We start from the raw sequence: 15,755 nt of genomic DNA, 5'->3' as shown, positions 1-15,755 counted from the left end.
ATATTGAGATCGAAATTTTATTTTTCCATGCTGTTACGCAAGCATATCTAGACCCCTTTAAAAAGATAGTTTAATTACAATTAAAATAATGGGGGGGGGGGGGGGGCGGGGGAGAGAAAAGAGAGCAAGTGAGGGTTATTTCTCGTTGAAGTTGAGACAGGTAGCAGTTTGGTAAAACATAAGCCAATATTTTTATTTATATACATAGAGAAACGGGACAACATTCCTGCATATTCTCATTGTATCCATATGAAGCTATATATATATAATAAAACATGGCCTATATCATAGCATGTCATTCCTGAAGACTGCAGAAAAACTTTTGATTGGCAGAAGCAGTATTGACCTATTATTTACCAATTCTTACAGGATTTATTAACAATACACATCGCACCAGAAGACAACTGGTGATTAAATAGCTCCGGTTCAACGACACAAAAGCTACTGGAGGCAAGAACATTGCTAAATGATTATCTTACAGGAGGAGAGTTTATGTCACATGTAAAAACAATTAAAATTGTGCATTTTAAATCTACAAAAAAATACACAGAAACTTTCAATTAAGGATCTTTGGAAAGAAATCCTGGACTTCACTCTTCATTCTTCAGTTGCTATTTTGACCAAGTGCTTTTTCTGAATCTCAAACAGACACCATCCCTCCTTTTTGGAGAGATCGGCAGCGCCAAGCTTCTTGTAGAAGTTAATTGACCGTTGGTTCCAGCCTGCTACAATGAAATGCATGCTGCTACAGCGGTCCTCGACAGCAGTCTGAAAACAGAGCAAAGCTTACGATTAACCTTCGATTCTTTCCTCAAGCAATTTATTCAGTGGCTTCACTCTGAAATCCACTGGGAAAGCTCTTCATGGAATCGTACCAAAGAGGAGGCAATTAAGCTCATGGGGCCTGTCCTGACTAGAGTTATTTAATTAAGGGAGTCAAGGGTCATGGGGAGTAGGCAGGGAAGTGGAGCTGAGCCCAAGATCAGATCGGCCATGATCTTACTGAATGGCAGAGCAGGCTCGAGGAGCCAAATAGCCTACTCCTAATTCTTATGTCCTTGTGTAATCCCACTCCCCTGTTCTTTCCCCATAGCCCTGCTAATTTTCTCCCCGTCAGGTGTATATCCAATTCCCTTTGGAAAGTTACTGTTGAATCGGCTTCCACCACCCTTTCAGGCAGTGCATTGTAGATCATATCGCTGCGTAAAAATACTCCTCATTCTTGCCTCTGGCTCTTTTGCCAATTACCTTAAGTCTGACTCCTCTGGTTACCAGCCCTTTTGCCAGTGGAAACAATTTCTCCTCATTTACTTCAGGATCTTGTCCACCTCTATTAAATCTCTTCTTAACCTTTTTGAGCTCCAAGGAGCACAGTCCCAGTTTCTCCAGTCTCTCCGCGTAACCAGTCACTCTTCCCCGGGAGCATTCGAGTAAATTTCCTCTGCATCCTCTCCAAAGGCCTTGACATCCTTCCTAAAGAGTACTGCTCAGAATTGGACGCTCCAGCAGAGGCCTAATCAATGTTTTATAAAGGTCTAGCATAATTTACTAGCTTATATACTCTGGTAATAAAGCCAAGAATTCCATATGCATTTTTAACAGCCTTTTCAACTTGTTTTGCCACCTTGAAAGATTTCTGTATGGAAGTCTTGCTACAGTTATACAGGGTATTGGTGAGGCCACACCCGGAATATTGCGTACAGTTTTAGTTTCCATATTTACGAAAGGATATACTTGCTTTGGAGGCAGCCCAGAGAAGGTTCACTAGGTTGATTCCGGGGATGAGGGGTTGACTTATGAGGAAAGGTTGAGTAGGTTGGGCCTCTACTCATTGGAGTTCAGAAGAATGAGAGGTGATCTTATCGAAATGTATAAGATTATGAGGGGGCTTGACAAGGTGGATGCAGAGAGGATGTTTCCACTGATGGGGGAGACCAGAACTAGAGGGCATGATCTTAGAATAAGGAGCCGCCTGTTTAAAACAGAGATGAGGAGAAATTTCTTCTCTCAGAGGGTTGTAAATCTGTGGAATTTGCTGCTTTAGAGCTGTGGAGGCTGGGTCATTGAATAAATTTAAGACAGAAATAGAGTTTCTCGAACGATAAGGGGATAAGGGGTTATGGGGAGCGGGCGGGGAAGTGGAGCTGAGTCCATGATCGGATTAGCCATGATCTTATTGAAACATAGAAACATAGAAAATAGGTGCAGGAGTAGGCCATTCGGCCCTTCGAGCCTGCACCGCCATTCAATATGGTCATGGCTGATCATGCAATTTCAGTACTCCATTCCTGCTTTCTCTCCATACCCCTTGATCCCTTTAGCCGTAAGGGATCTTATGTTTTTATCTCTGTTCCTGAACCCCTCTTCAAAATTGTATCATTTTGTTTATATTGTCTACATAAGACCATAATAGGAGCAGGAGTAGGCCACCTTGCCTTTTGAGCCTGCTCCACCATTCAATAAGATAATGACTGATCTGATCATGGACTCAGTTCAACTTCCATGCCCTTCTTCCATGTCTCTTCTCATTCTGCCATCCTCATGTATCATGATTTCCACCACCCCCACCATTCTTCATATATATTTAGAAAAACACACACCCTTCAGGCAATTGCTAATCAAAGGTTATATGACCAAATGCCAATCTCTCCTAAAAAGTAGTGAGTGAGGAGGACTGGGTAGTACAACGGGGTAGCACTCCAATCCAGAATTATGGGATGGAAGCCTCACTGCCAGATGCAATTTCTGAGCCAACTCCAAATTCCCCAAGTGAAATGAGTCTAGCTGGTCTCATTCTGGTCCATGGCGTCTATAAGTCCACCGCATAATTGGCAACCTTGGTCAAGCACAAAGATGATCAAATGGGTTGCATCCCAGTGATAACTATTACTGAGGTAGATAGGACAGAGTTGCACCCTGCAGTTGCTCCCAAGCTATATTCCACCCAGGAAAGCTTAGCAGAGTGCCAAGCTTTCTGTCGCCCAACACCAACACTTTGGAAAATGAACATTGGGAGGAAAAAAATCAAGATCATATATTAAAGGCGGTGCTGTCCTATGCCAAGAGTATCTGAAGCCGTAATGGAACCCGGACATTTCATTTGATGGGTGGAGGAGGGTTGGTGCAAAGGACGAGAAAACTGACTCATCATTCTGACCCATCTCCCATCTTCCCCCCTCCTCCCCTTTCTCCTTCCAATGTTCCATGCTTCTGGTTTGTAGCACTCCTCATACCACCTATTGCACTCCCAGTGTCTCCCATTCACCTCACTATAGGTCTAAGTCTTCAGTCCAGCTGTTTGTGCAGCTCCAGAACAGTGATGGTTTTCTGCTGCCTTGTACTACCTTTTCTCACTCTGGCAACAACAGTCAATTAGAGGCAAAGCTAGCCCAGTCTTCCTTGCTAATGTTAAATCAGTCTAAACACAAAAAGGACAACAACAGACTGCTCTCACATCAAAGAGGAAGTTTGGAAAGCCACATTTCCCAACAGCACTGTTTTGTGCGTTGAAGCAAAAAAGAAACTAAAAAAAAAAGAGAAGCTGAAAGTACATGGGAGGGAAAGGTTAAGTGTCCTACTAACTTTCCCGTTAAGATTAAAAAAATAGGATTTTTTTTTACCCGACTTATTTTCTTCAGAATTTCTGAGCCAATTCCATACCCTGCAAGGGAATCGAAAACATTAGGAACTGTACAATATGTCCAAATAAAATTTACTAAACAGGGAACGCAGAAAAAGTTGGCCATATTAGGACTTGCGTCATTTGTCCTCTGTGAATCTCAATAGTTATTTTGTTTACTTTCTAGTCTTCCCTGGGATACCTGCCAGAGAATAATAGAATAGCCCGCTACTGGAAGCATGTCCTGTGATTGACTGATTATACATTCAGAAACCTTGGCTAGGAGTAAACGAGCAAGCCTCCATCAAACGTCTTCAGTTCAACGATTGCCACACATACTTGCATTTGTATAGCACCTAAACATGCCCTCAGGACAACCCAAAGGGTTTTTATGGCCAATGAATCATTTTTGAAATATAGTCACCATAATGTAGGGCAAAACAAGGCAGCCATTTTGCACACAGCAAGGCCCCACAAACAGCAAGATAACTTCAAATGAGCAATTTTATGGTGGTATCGACCAGGATTTCCTGCTCTTTTGAATAATGCCATGGGATCTTTCTCATGTCCATCTGCACAGGCAGTCACAGTTTAGCAACTGATCCAAAAGACAGTATCTCCAGCAGTGCAGCACTCCCTCAGTATTGTAGTGAAGCATTAGTCCAGATTACGTGGCACTCAATCCCATCACCTTCTGACTAAGAGGCAAGAGTACCACAAACACCGATTGCCTATTTTCCTTGTTGGGCTCTTAGGATCAAGAACTAGGAAGTGGTACAGGTACCTGCACTGTATGAACATCATTCATTAAAAAGGTGCTATATAAATGCAAGTTGATATTAAGAACATAAGAAATAGGAGGAATAGGCCATACGGCCCCTCTAGCCCGCTCCGCCATTTAATACAATCATGGACTCAGCTCCACTTCTCTGCCCGCTCCCCATAACCCTTTTTTGAAGTTAACTAAAGCAGTTCAACTGACATACAACGATTAAAAGTATCCACATTTTGCAAACAAGTGTTAACCTTAGCAAGCCTCTTTTTTTTTTTAAAATACGACAACATTTTTGTTTTACCTCTGAATTCTTCCATTACATAGAAATCTTCAAGATACAGCAGCTTTCCGATCCAAGCATCATACGTGTAGTAGTACATAGCATATCCCACAATACTGTGTCCTGCAAAAGGATATCAGATACACGAGTTTGAAGTATTGAACAATGCATCCCCAAAACACAGACAGAACACTACACGGAGACCCTACAATCTTTGTATGCACTCAGTCAAGCGTAGGCAGCTTTTAGGAAATAAACTTGCATCCTCTGGAAGTTCTGAAATGCGTCACAGCTAATGAAGTACTTTTATGAAGTGTAGTAGTTGTGGTAATGTAGGAAACTCGGCGGCCAATTTGCGCACAGCAAGCTCCCACAAACAGCAACGTGACAAATGACCAAACAAACTATTTTCGTGATGTTGGTTGAGTGATGAAAATTGGACAGGACACCAGAACTTCTCTTCTTCGTATAATGCCATGGGACCGGTCACATCCACCCGAGGGGGCAGGCGGTTTAAGGTCGCATCCTATTTTATTCGGTCTCGACCTCAAAAGCTTTAAAAAAAATTAATTCTTGGAATGTGATATTGCAGACAAGGCTGCTAATAATTGCCCATCCCTGCTTGACCTGAGATTTGATACAATTGAGTCACTTGCTACGCCACTTCAGAGGGCAGTTAAGAGTCAACCACGTTGGTGTGGGTCTGGAGTCACAAATAGGCCAACCAGGTAAGGATGGCAGATTTCCTTCCCTAAACGATTAGTGAACTAGGTGGGTTTTTACGACAATCCGACAGGTTTCTCGCTGGTTTTACTGATACAAGATTACTCGCTTATTAATTTCCAGATTTTTTTTTAATACACATAAATTGTGTTCAATTTCTCAAACTACCATGGTCGGATTTGAAATCATGTCCCCTGGATTATTAACCGAGTTCAGTAACATAACCACTACACTACCATACCCCTAAATTAGTTTTAAACCATATACTTAGAAGCTGCTAAACAACAGACAGTTCCTGGAACAGATCGAAACCTGTGACGAGTGTAGTGCTGGCACATGCATGCCAGCAAAAAGTCAACAAATACTGTTCAGCCATGGATTAAACGACTTCATTATGTAAACAAGTATATAAAACTATTGTTTAACTAACGTTTTGGTTTTAACACGGCAGATCAGAAGGGTACCATGAGCCCATCTCAAATCAGTCCTGATTTTGCCAATCACACAGAGCCCCTTTGGTAAAACTGTAAATTAGCCACAAAAAGCAGAACAGCTCATTTAACACTTTGCAATCATTGCCAACATTTTAAAGAGTACTTTTGTAAGCACAATGCATGCAATAGTTCTGATCTACCATGCTTTCGCAATCTTCCTTCCCCCTTTTTAAAAAAAATTGCAAGTAGCATGTCCCCCTCTGGGCCTTACCTCCATTATCAAGATCATCTAATGTATAATGGATCTTTCAGTTACCAGCCCGCCCACCCATGTACACGCCTAGGGCCATGTACACGGCGAAGCTAAAGACTGTAACCTGAAGATTGGGGATAAATTAAAAGAGAATACATTCAACATTATTAAAAACAAGAACCAGATATTAAAAAAGGTAATCGTCACATTTTAAGTAATTTCAATTCATCGAGCTTATCCTTTGGACCAATCAACTTGACTTGATAATACACTGATTACACAGCAAGCTCTCAAACCTTCAAAGGAATCTTCTGCTGCAACTCAAAGTTGCTTTCTGATTGGTCTTAAGGTGGATTCAGAAGTTGGCACTCCGCAGTTATACTGTTAAATTCGGTTTGCTTAATCCAGCGGCAGACTTGTGGACCCAGCTCAAACTAGGCCTTCAAGGTTGCCATGGAAACTGGATCCAGACGTTAACTTGAAAGACCAGTGTGAAAGGCCCCAACAGGTTTACAAAAGAAAATGAACACCATTACTAGAAACGGTCAGGATGCAATACAACAGTATTTAACTACTCTGGTCTACTAATGCATTTATAAAATTGGGTAGCCTCTCAACCAAGCAATTTCCTTTATTACATTAAACACATCTTTCCTTTGTGTATACCCCTGCAAAGGAAAACAGTTGTTAATAGAAAAAATATCAAATACTGGTTTGATACACAGCACTGGTGAATCTTTTTGGAAACAATGTTAGAATGATAACCTTTACAATGTCACTGACAGCCAGCATAAGTGCAGCAAATCAAATATTGACGCCAACACAAATTATCTAGAAGCCTTTTTGCTAATACATGCTTTGCACCAGGGTTGGATCAAGTATGCTTCCTTTTAAGCATTTACCGAAACAGATAAGCAAATAAATACAAAGCACAAAACTCTAAAGATGTGCTAAGCAGCAAAACAAAAAGGTAATTCTACCTTCACGAGTCACATGTTCCGCCGGCACTTCTGCAAGAAGGCAGTGATAAAATGGACGTTCCCCAAATCCATCTTCAAGTAAATCTGCAAAATTAATTGCTGGCATATTCACAACACAGCAATGGTTGTATGGGGCAAATGCTGTAGGCAATTTTATACTCGATTACTGTACCTTTTTCAGTCAACTTCACACGATTTTCCATTTCTTCATATTTTGCCAGTTCCTAGCAAATAACCACAAACAGGAAAAGGTGAATATTTAACCCCAAACACCTCAATTATTCAATTTCAAAAGGCAGACACTGGGTTTATATTCAGCTTTTCATTTTTGAGGAATGACTTGTAGGTAGCTTGCATAGCACAATGGAAGGGGTAGATATAGCAGCAGCAAATCTCTCACTTTATCCTCACATTAAAAAGTACGGTCATATTCATTTAATTATCCTGCCACCTCTCTAACTTCTTCCTGTATGCTACATGTTGGTGTTAAGAGTTTTTTTTAAAATAAAATAATTTGGTTTTGAAGAGAGCCAACAACATAAATCTAAAGTTATCGGCGAACTGGGAGCACATTCGAGGGCCAAAATTGCCCCTTTCTATAAGGCCTCCGGCTACACGAAAACGACGGCCACAGGTCGGTGTGGAATGGTCGCCGAGTCTCCGCGGAAGGGCCGCCATTTTGAAAATTGCCCTTCCTCAGTTTTGGAGCTGTGTCCAGGACTATTCTGCCCATTTTGCCGCCGTGGCATGCATGTGCCGACCCCTTACCGACTGCCGGGGATCCCTTCCCGAAATTGCCCCTTTCTTAGAATTGCCCCGTGGGAGCGGCTGCGCTGCCGGTCGGTACCACTGACAGCGTTTGTCGTCGGTACGCTCTCTGTGGCTTGGCGGCCCGGCTGCCCCGAAAGAGGAGGGTGCATTGCCGCGGTCGCCATGTTTTGTTTTTGCTGGCCAACTGCCAGGGCGGGCCAACAATTATGGCCGCAGGATCGGCCGGGCTGCCAACAGGCAGCCTGGCACTCCCTCTTGGGTGGCAGGTCGCTGGCCTGGCTGAAACCCTTCCTGGTAGCCCAGTGTTTGCAACTAAAGTGGCTGCAGAGTTCGCAGCGGCCCTCCCCTTTAACTGAAGGGAAGAGCTGTTGTGACGTGCCGACGCAATGACGTCATCAGTGCGGCGCTGATACCACGCAGTGTCGGTCACTCCGCCCCGTCCCCACTTCCACCCCCACCATGAGGCCACTTCCACCCCACTCGAAAAATAACCCCGAACTGCTGAATTTCATTGGTATGCCAGAACACATCGAAAGCAGTAGGTGCGCCTCGTTTTGGGCGGCGGGCAGTCTCGGCCCCTATGTGTTCCTCGTGGCCCCTGATAATCTTGGGTGTGCTGCACACTGCCCCCCAGCACCACCAGCCCACCCCAGTTTGGGAACCTCTGTCCAGCAGCAACAACAACTTGCATTTATATAGCGCCGTTAACATAGTAAAACATCTCAAGGTGCTTCACAAGAGCGTTAACAAAATTTGACACCGAGCCACATAGGAGATATTAGGACAGGTGGCCAAAAGCTTGGTCAAAGATTTTTAAGGAGCATTTTAAAACGAGGATACTGGTGGGGAATTGTAGAGCTTAGGGCCGAGGCAGCGGAGAAAGCGAGGCTGTGCGCAAGAGGCCAAACACAAAATAAGTGCACGTAGCCTTGTTAATCCATGTAGCTAAACTGCGAATTTAGTTTTCACTAGCGCCAAACACAGATTATATCTCTCCACCTATGGGTTAGCAAATTCCAGTTTCACCAGGAGGCCACTGGCAGTGCTCTGCACAGCCAGTGAGCTGGCTGTTAAATAGAAAGACCACGCGTGCACGGAATGTTTAATGGCTCACGCGACCCCGCCTTAAAAAATTAAAGGGAACTTTGTTTGGACGCACGAGCTTCTGATCCAGAAGCAAGAGTGCTACCCACTGACTCACGGCTGACACAAATTTTCTAACTTTTCTTCATCAACCAGGGACAGGAGCACAAAAATAAAAATCTAGGCTGACACTCCAGTGCAGTGCTGAGGGAGAGCTGCACTGTCAGAGGTGCCATCTTTCAGATGAGACATTAAACCGAGGTCCCATCTGCTCTCTCAGGTGGACGCAAGAGATCCCATGGACTACTCTGTATTTCGAAGGGCATGGAAGTTATCCCCAGTCCTGGACAATAGTTATCCCTCAAAACAAACAAAAAAAGATTATCTGGTCATTATCACATTGCTGTTTGTGGGAGCTTGCTGTGCGCAAATTGGCTGCTGTGTTTCCCACATTACAACAGTGACTACACTCCAAAAGTACTTCATTGGCTGTAAAGCGCTTTGAGACATCTGGTGGTCGTGACAGGCGCTACACAAATCCAAGTTGTGATATATTCAGTGCACGAGCACACATAGCTTCCTAACATGGCAGGCAGCTCTCAGAAGCCTCCGGAACCTCTTGCTTCTGTTTATTATTAACTCTGTAGTTGCAGTACACAATACGTCCACATCCACAGTGTGGAGCTACAAACATTACAAGCTTACAGACATTAATCAAGTCTTTCTTTATAATTATCGTGGCTACCAACCACATGCTGTTCATCTTTTTACATAAGAACATAATAGGAGCAGGAGTAGGCCATACGGTCCCTCGAGCCTGCTCCGCCATTTAATACAATCATGGCTGATCCGATCATGGACTCAGATCCACTTCCCTGCCTGCTCTCCATAACCCCTTATTCCCTTATCGTTTAAGAAACTGTCTATTTCTGTCTTAAAATGTATCCAATGTCCCAGCTTCCACAGCTCTGAGGCAGTGAATTCCACAGATCCACAACCCTCAGAAGAAATTTCTTCTCATCTCAGTTTTAAATGGGCAGCCCCTTATTCTAAGATTATGCCCTCTAATTCTATTCTCCCCTATCAGTGGAAATATCCTCTCTGCATCCACCTTGTCAAGCCCCCTCATAATCTTATACGTTTCAATAAGATCACCTCTCATTCTTCTGAATTCCAATGAGTAGAGGCCCAGCCTACTCAACCTTTCCTCATAAGTCAACCACTTCATCTCCAGAATCAACCTAGTGAACCTTCTCTGAACTGTCTCCAAAGCAAGTATATCCTTTCGTAAATATGGAAACCAAAACTGTACGCAATATTCCAGGTGTGGCCTCACCAATACCTTGTATAGCTGTAGCAAGACTTCCCTGCTTTTATACTCCATCCCATTTGCAATAAAGGCCAAGATTCCATTGGCCTTCCTGATCACTTGCTGCACCTGCATACTATCCTTTTGTATTTCATGCACAAGTACCCCCAGGTCCCTCTGTACTGCAGCACTTTGCAATCTTTCTCCATTTAAATAATAATTTGCTCTTTGATTTTTTTCTGCCAAAGTGTATGACCTCACACTTTCCAACATTATACTCCATCTGCCAAATTTTTGCCCACTCACTTAGCTTGTCTATGTCCTTTTGCAGATTTTTTGGTGTCCTCCTCACACATTGCTTTTCCTCCCATCTTTGTATCGTCGGCAAACTTGGCTACATTACACTCGGTCCCTTCTTCCAAGTCGTTAATATAGTTTGTAAATAGTTGAGGTCCCAGCACTGATCCCTGCAGCACGCCATTGGTTACTGATTCCCAACCAGAGAATGAACCATTTATCCCTACTCTCTGTTTTCTGTTCATTAGTCAATCCTCTATCCATGCTAATATATTACCCCCAACCCCATGAACTTTTATCTTGTGCAGTAACCTTTTATGTGGCACCTTGTCAAATGCCTTCTGGAAATCAAAATACACCACATCCACTGGTTCCCCCTTATCCACTCTATTCATTACATCCTCAAAAACTCCAACAAATGTGTCAAACATGACTTCCCCTTCATAAATCCATGCTGACTCTGCTTCGGTATGACATCCTCAGATGTCAAACTATGCTCATTTAAAAATACTGCAGTTCTGTACTGTCAACTCAGAATTTATTTTCCAACCTCTCGCTTTACTGGTTCAACACCATATATTATACTGCCTCAATTTTTTCTTCCACAATGTAACATTTTTCACTTGCCTGTTTTGAATTTTATCTGCTATAGTATTGCCCACTTGCGTATACTGGCCCAGATTTCGCCGTCAGCAGCGAAGAAACGGTGCTCACCATTCATCATACTTACAGCTGCCCACAGACCTTTAGGGAGTTTTTGGACAGCAACTTACAGAAAATACAGATCATTTAGCAACAGTAAGTTTCTTCAACCAATCAGACTGAAGAATCCTCACAGATGCCGAAATAGCTCTCCGCCCGAAAGGGGGCGCACCTACCGAATTTTTTTTTAAATAAAAGTGTTCCATCCGCCGATTTTTAGCACTCTGTTCCTGGTGTCCGGTCGGAACGGTGTCGGGATTGGGGTGGAAGTCATCAGCGGGGCGGATGTGAGGGGTTGGCATTGGCTGCCGCTCCAAGTCATCAGCCTGGCGCTGATGATGTCAGCGCGCTGTGAGCATGCCGCGCCAACACGTCACAACATCTCTCCCCTTCAGTTAAAGGGGAGGGCCGCTGCGAACTCTGCAGCCACTTTGGTGGCAAACACTGGGCCACCAGGGAGGGTTTCGGCCAGGCCAGCGGTCTGGCACCCAAGAGGGGGTGCCAGGCTGCCTGTTGAGGCCCGGCCGAACCCGGGGGCATAACTGTCGGTCAGACCTGGCAGTCGACCAACAATAAAAAATAAAATGGAGTTGCCGGCAGCGCGATATCCCCTTTAAGGGCGGACGTGCCGTCCAACCACTGACAGCGCCCCCGATGGGGAAGGCTGTCGGGGGCACCGACCGGCAGCGATCCACTGCGGGGCAATACCGCGCGAGGGGCAGAAAGGGAGTTGCTGCCTGTCGGTAAGGGGTTGGCGGGTGCCTGACGCAGCAGGAACAAAGGCGGAGCAGAAACCGCTTCCCGTTGCTTCCAGTCCGGGGGTTATTTCGGTCGGCCCCCGGTCGGTAAGGCCTCTCCACTCCAATCAATTTATTTATTGATGGTTGTGCTTGAGTTTCGATTTTTATTTGGGAGGGGGGGGTGGGGGAGAGAAAGAGTGTTTTGATGGGGGGGCGGGGGGGAAACTTAAAAAAATACTTGATTCTGGTATAAAGTTAGGACTTCTATTTTTTATTTGTTATTGATTGATTGCTTATTACTTTTTGGTCTTTGTTGAGTGCTTTGTAAGTCTTGGTACAGGTCCTCTCAGCTTCTTTGTATTTTTTTTTTGTTATATTGAATGCTTATTTTTGTGCTTTGTAAGTCTTGGTTAAATGTATTAACCTGCACAGAATTCTTCACTGCCCGCAACATTTTTCAGAGCAGGCCACAGACACTGACCTAAGTCGATTTGGAGTAAGTTTTTGCTGACCAATGTGGCATGAATGGCCAAAACTGGCGTGTCTGGGACCGCCCCCTTTTGAAAAAAAAAAGACTGAACTAAAAAAAAAATCGTACCTAACTGACTTATCTGGAGCAAATTTTTTTTTGGCGGGGGGGGGGAATGGTATTTTTTTTTTAAACTTATGCCAGAGAAAACAACTTATTCCAAAAAAAATTGATGCAAGTCATGGCCAAAATTGGGCCCCAAGACTAATCACGCCATTCTTGAATGAACTCGCCCTAACCGTACAGCAATTTCACAACCTTCATGTGATTTAATGCAGAGTCTCTGAGCTAGGTACTGGTGTAGCGAAGCTTGCAGAGGAGCATAGCACTGGGATCAAATAACGCAGCCCAAGATAGAACTTGCATTTATATAGTGCCTTTCACATCCTTGGTACCTTCCAAAGCACTTCACAACAAATGACCCAATTGAGGTGAATAGCATAGATGGATTTAAGCAGAAACTAGATAAGTGCATGAGAGCACAAGGACTAGAAGGATATGGTGATACGGTGCAAGGAGGCTCCTGTGGAACACAAACACCAGCATAGATCACTTGGTACGAATGGCCTGTTTCTGCGCCGTAAAATGCTATGGAATTAGTCACTGTAGCACCATCACAAAGCAAACATCTATTTTACTGCTGTGTGCACGGTGCAACTAACTAGCATATACACATCAATGTTGTGCTCCATACGCCAACAAGGTCTCTCTGCCTTATCATTAACCACACAAAAGTACAGAAACCATTCCACGAGTTGTTCCACAGCATGATGGTCTGCAGTAAATGTCCACATGTCATCGTAACGTGCTGTCAATTTAACAGCTGCGCACTGCAGTTAATCTGCTGACATCCGGACTTAAGACAGGAGTCGGTGCTCCTGTAAAGTGCTTTGGGACGTCCCGAGTTCGTAAAAGACGCTACACAGATACAAATCATTTTTCTTGCACTCAAACAGCACAGGAGCCACCTCCAATCCTGAAGGGAGAATAATCACTCTGAAAATCGCACCCCTTCAAACATAAAACTACTTACAGAATGTTTTAAAACTGTAGGGATTATAGATAAAGTTTAATCAATGTAGACAGGACAGGACAGGTCATCAACAGAACAGCCTTGATCTGTCTCACAGAGAGTGGACTCTCGTGCTGTCAACTTACTGTTGCTCCCTCTCCGTGATTCGGTCTGTCTGTCTGCCTTCCACCCAGAGTTAGGTCCTTGTCCCCTCTCTGCCTTTCACCGAGTTAGTTCCTGGTCTGTCTCCGTTTGCCTGTCAATGAGTGGGTCATCGTCTCGCTCTTTCTCCCACCACACCCACAAACCCCCCACCCAAGGTGTCTGTCTCTCTCCCCCCCCCCCCCCCCCCCCCCACCTCGGTCTGTGTGTCTCTCTCTCGCCTCTCTCTCTCTCGCTTCCCTCCCCCCCCATCTGTCTCTGTCTCTCTCTTCCCCCCCCCCTGTCTCTCCCACCCCCCCGTGTGTCTCTCTCTCTCCTCCCCCCGTGTCTCTCTCTCTCTCTCCTTCCCCCCCCCCCCGTGTCACTCTTCCCCCCCCCCCTCTCGCGCTCTCCCCCCTCTCGCGCTCTCCCCCCTCTCGCGCTCTCCCCCCTCTCTCTCCCTTCCCACCCCCCTGCCCCCCTTCCTTTCTCTCTCTCTCTCTCTCTCTCGCTCCCCCACTCTTCCTTCCTCTCTCCTCCTCTCTCCCTCCCCCTCTCTCTCTCTCTCTCTCTCTCTCTCTCCTCCTCCCTCCTCCTCCTCCTCTCTCTGCTGCCCCTCCACCTTCCTCTCTCTCTCTCTCACTCACTCCTCCTTCTCCCCCCCTCCTTCGCCCCCCCCCACTCCTCCCTCTTCCACCCCACCCTCCCCCTCTCTCTCCCCCCACCCTCCCTCCCGCTCTCTCTCCCTCTCCCTCTCCCTCTCTTTCCCCCCCTCTCTCTCTCTCTCTCTCTTACCCCCCCTCCCTCTCTCTCTCTCTTCCCCCCCCCTCTCTCTCTCTCTCTCTCCCCTTCCCCCCCTCTCTCTCTCTCTCTCCCTTCCCCCCCCTCTCTCTCTCTCTCTCTCTCTCCCTTCCCCGCCCATCTCTCTCTCCCTTACCCCTCCTCCGCCTCCTCTCTCCCTTCCCTTCCCTTCCCCCCTTCCCCCCTCTCCCTCCCCCTCCACCTCTCTCTCTCTCTCTCCCCCCCCCCTCCTCCTCTCTCCCTTCCCTTCCCCCCTACTCCTCCTCCTCTCTCTCTCTCTCTCTCCCTTCTCCCCCCCCCCTCTCTCTCTCTCTCTCTCTCTCTCTCTTCCCCCCTCCTCCTCTCTCTCTCTCTCTCTCTTTTCCCCCTCTCTCTCTCTCTCTCTCTCTCTCTCTCTCCTCTGTCCCCCTCTCTCCTCTCTCTCTCTCTCTCCTCCTCCTCCTCTCTCTCTCTCTCCCTACTCCTCCCCTCCCTCTCTCTCACCCTCCTCCTCTCTCTCTCTCTCTATATCTATCTATCCCCCCCTCCTCTCTCTCCTCCTGCTCCTCCTCTCTTCCACCGCTTCTCTCTCTCTCTCTTTCTCTTTCTTTTCCCCCTCTCTCTCTCTCTCTCTCTCTCTTCCCCCCGGTGTCTCCCTCTCTCTGGTCTCTGTCTGTCTCTCCCCCTTTAGTCTGACTCTCTCTCTCTCTCTCTCTCTTCTTCTTCCCCCCCCCTCTCTCTCTCTCTCTCTCTCTACCCCCCTCCTTCTCTCTCTCTCTCTCTCTCTCTCTACCCCCCTCCTCCTCCTCTCTCCCTTCCCCCCCCCTCTCTCTCTCTTCCCCCCCTCCTCTCCTCTCTCTCCCTTCCCCCTCCTCCTCTCTCCCTTCCCCCCCCTCCTCCTCTCTCTCTCTCTCTCTCTCTCTCTTTCCTCCTCCCCCTCCCCTCTCTCTTCCCCCCCCCTACTCCTCCCCTCCCTCACCCTCCTCCTCCTCTCTCTCTCTCTCTCTCTCTCTCTCTATATATATCTATATCTATATCTATCTATCTATCCCCCCCTCCTCTCTCTCCTCCTCCTCCTCCTCTCTTCCACCACTTCTCTCTCTCTCTCTCTCTCTCTTCCCCCCTTCCCTCCCTCTCTCTCGCTCTCTCTTCCCCCCCTCTCTCTCGCTCTCTTTCTCTTTCTTTTCCTTTTCCTTTTCTCTCTCTCTCTCTCTCTCTCTCTCTCTCTCTCTCTCTCTCTCTTCCCCCCGGTGTCTCCCTCTCTATGGTCTCTGTCTGTCTCTCCCCCTTTAGTCTGACTCTCTCTCTCTCTCTCTTTCCCCCCCCC

General features: G+C 46.1%; 1 protein-coding gene across 2 annotated transcripts in view; it reads right to left on the bottom strand.

Annotated features, from left to right (window-relative positions):
• Nucleotides 1-167: 167 nt before the first annotated feature.
• LOC139276338 (diamine acetyltransferase 1-like) overlaps nucleotides 168-15,755 on the bottom strand; it is a 16,944-nt gene continuing 1,356 nt past the window's right edge. The window contains exons 1-6 of one of the 2 annotated variants that reach the window (XM_070894173.1): nucleotides 13,654-13,807; nucleotides 7,237-7,288; nucleotides 7,065-7,148; nucleotides 4,696-4,797; nucleotides 3,621-3,661; nucleotides 168-768 (exon numbers count right to left, since the gene is read on the bottom strand). In XM_070894173.1, coding sequence (XP_070750274.1) covers nucleotides 598-768; nucleotides 3,621-3,661; nucleotides 4,696-4,797; nucleotides 7,065-7,148; nucleotides 7,237-7,267 — 429 coding nt within the window. In that variant the 5' untranslated portion in view covers nucleotides 7,268-7,288; nucleotides 13,654-13,807 and the 3' untranslated portion in view covers nucleotides 168-597. Of the gene's footprint in view, nucleotides 769-3,620; nucleotides 3,662-4,695; nucleotides 4,798-7,064; nucleotides 7,149-7,236; nucleotides 7,289-13,653; nucleotides 13,808-15,755 lie in introns of those variants that run through there. The other variant, XM_070894172.1, reaches the window with a different exon arrangement.

The sequence above is a fragment of the Pristiophorus japonicus genome, chromosome 11, assembly GCF_044704955.1.
Source record: "Pristiophorus japonicus isolate sPriJap1 chromosome 11, sPriJap1.hap1, whole genome shotgun sequence".
NCBI lineage: Eukaryota > Metazoa > Chordata > Chondrichthyes > Pristiophoridae > Pristiophorus > Pristiophorus japonicus.
Note: the sequence above shows the minus strand (reverse complement) of the source record. Positions and strands in the feature narration are given on the sequence as shown.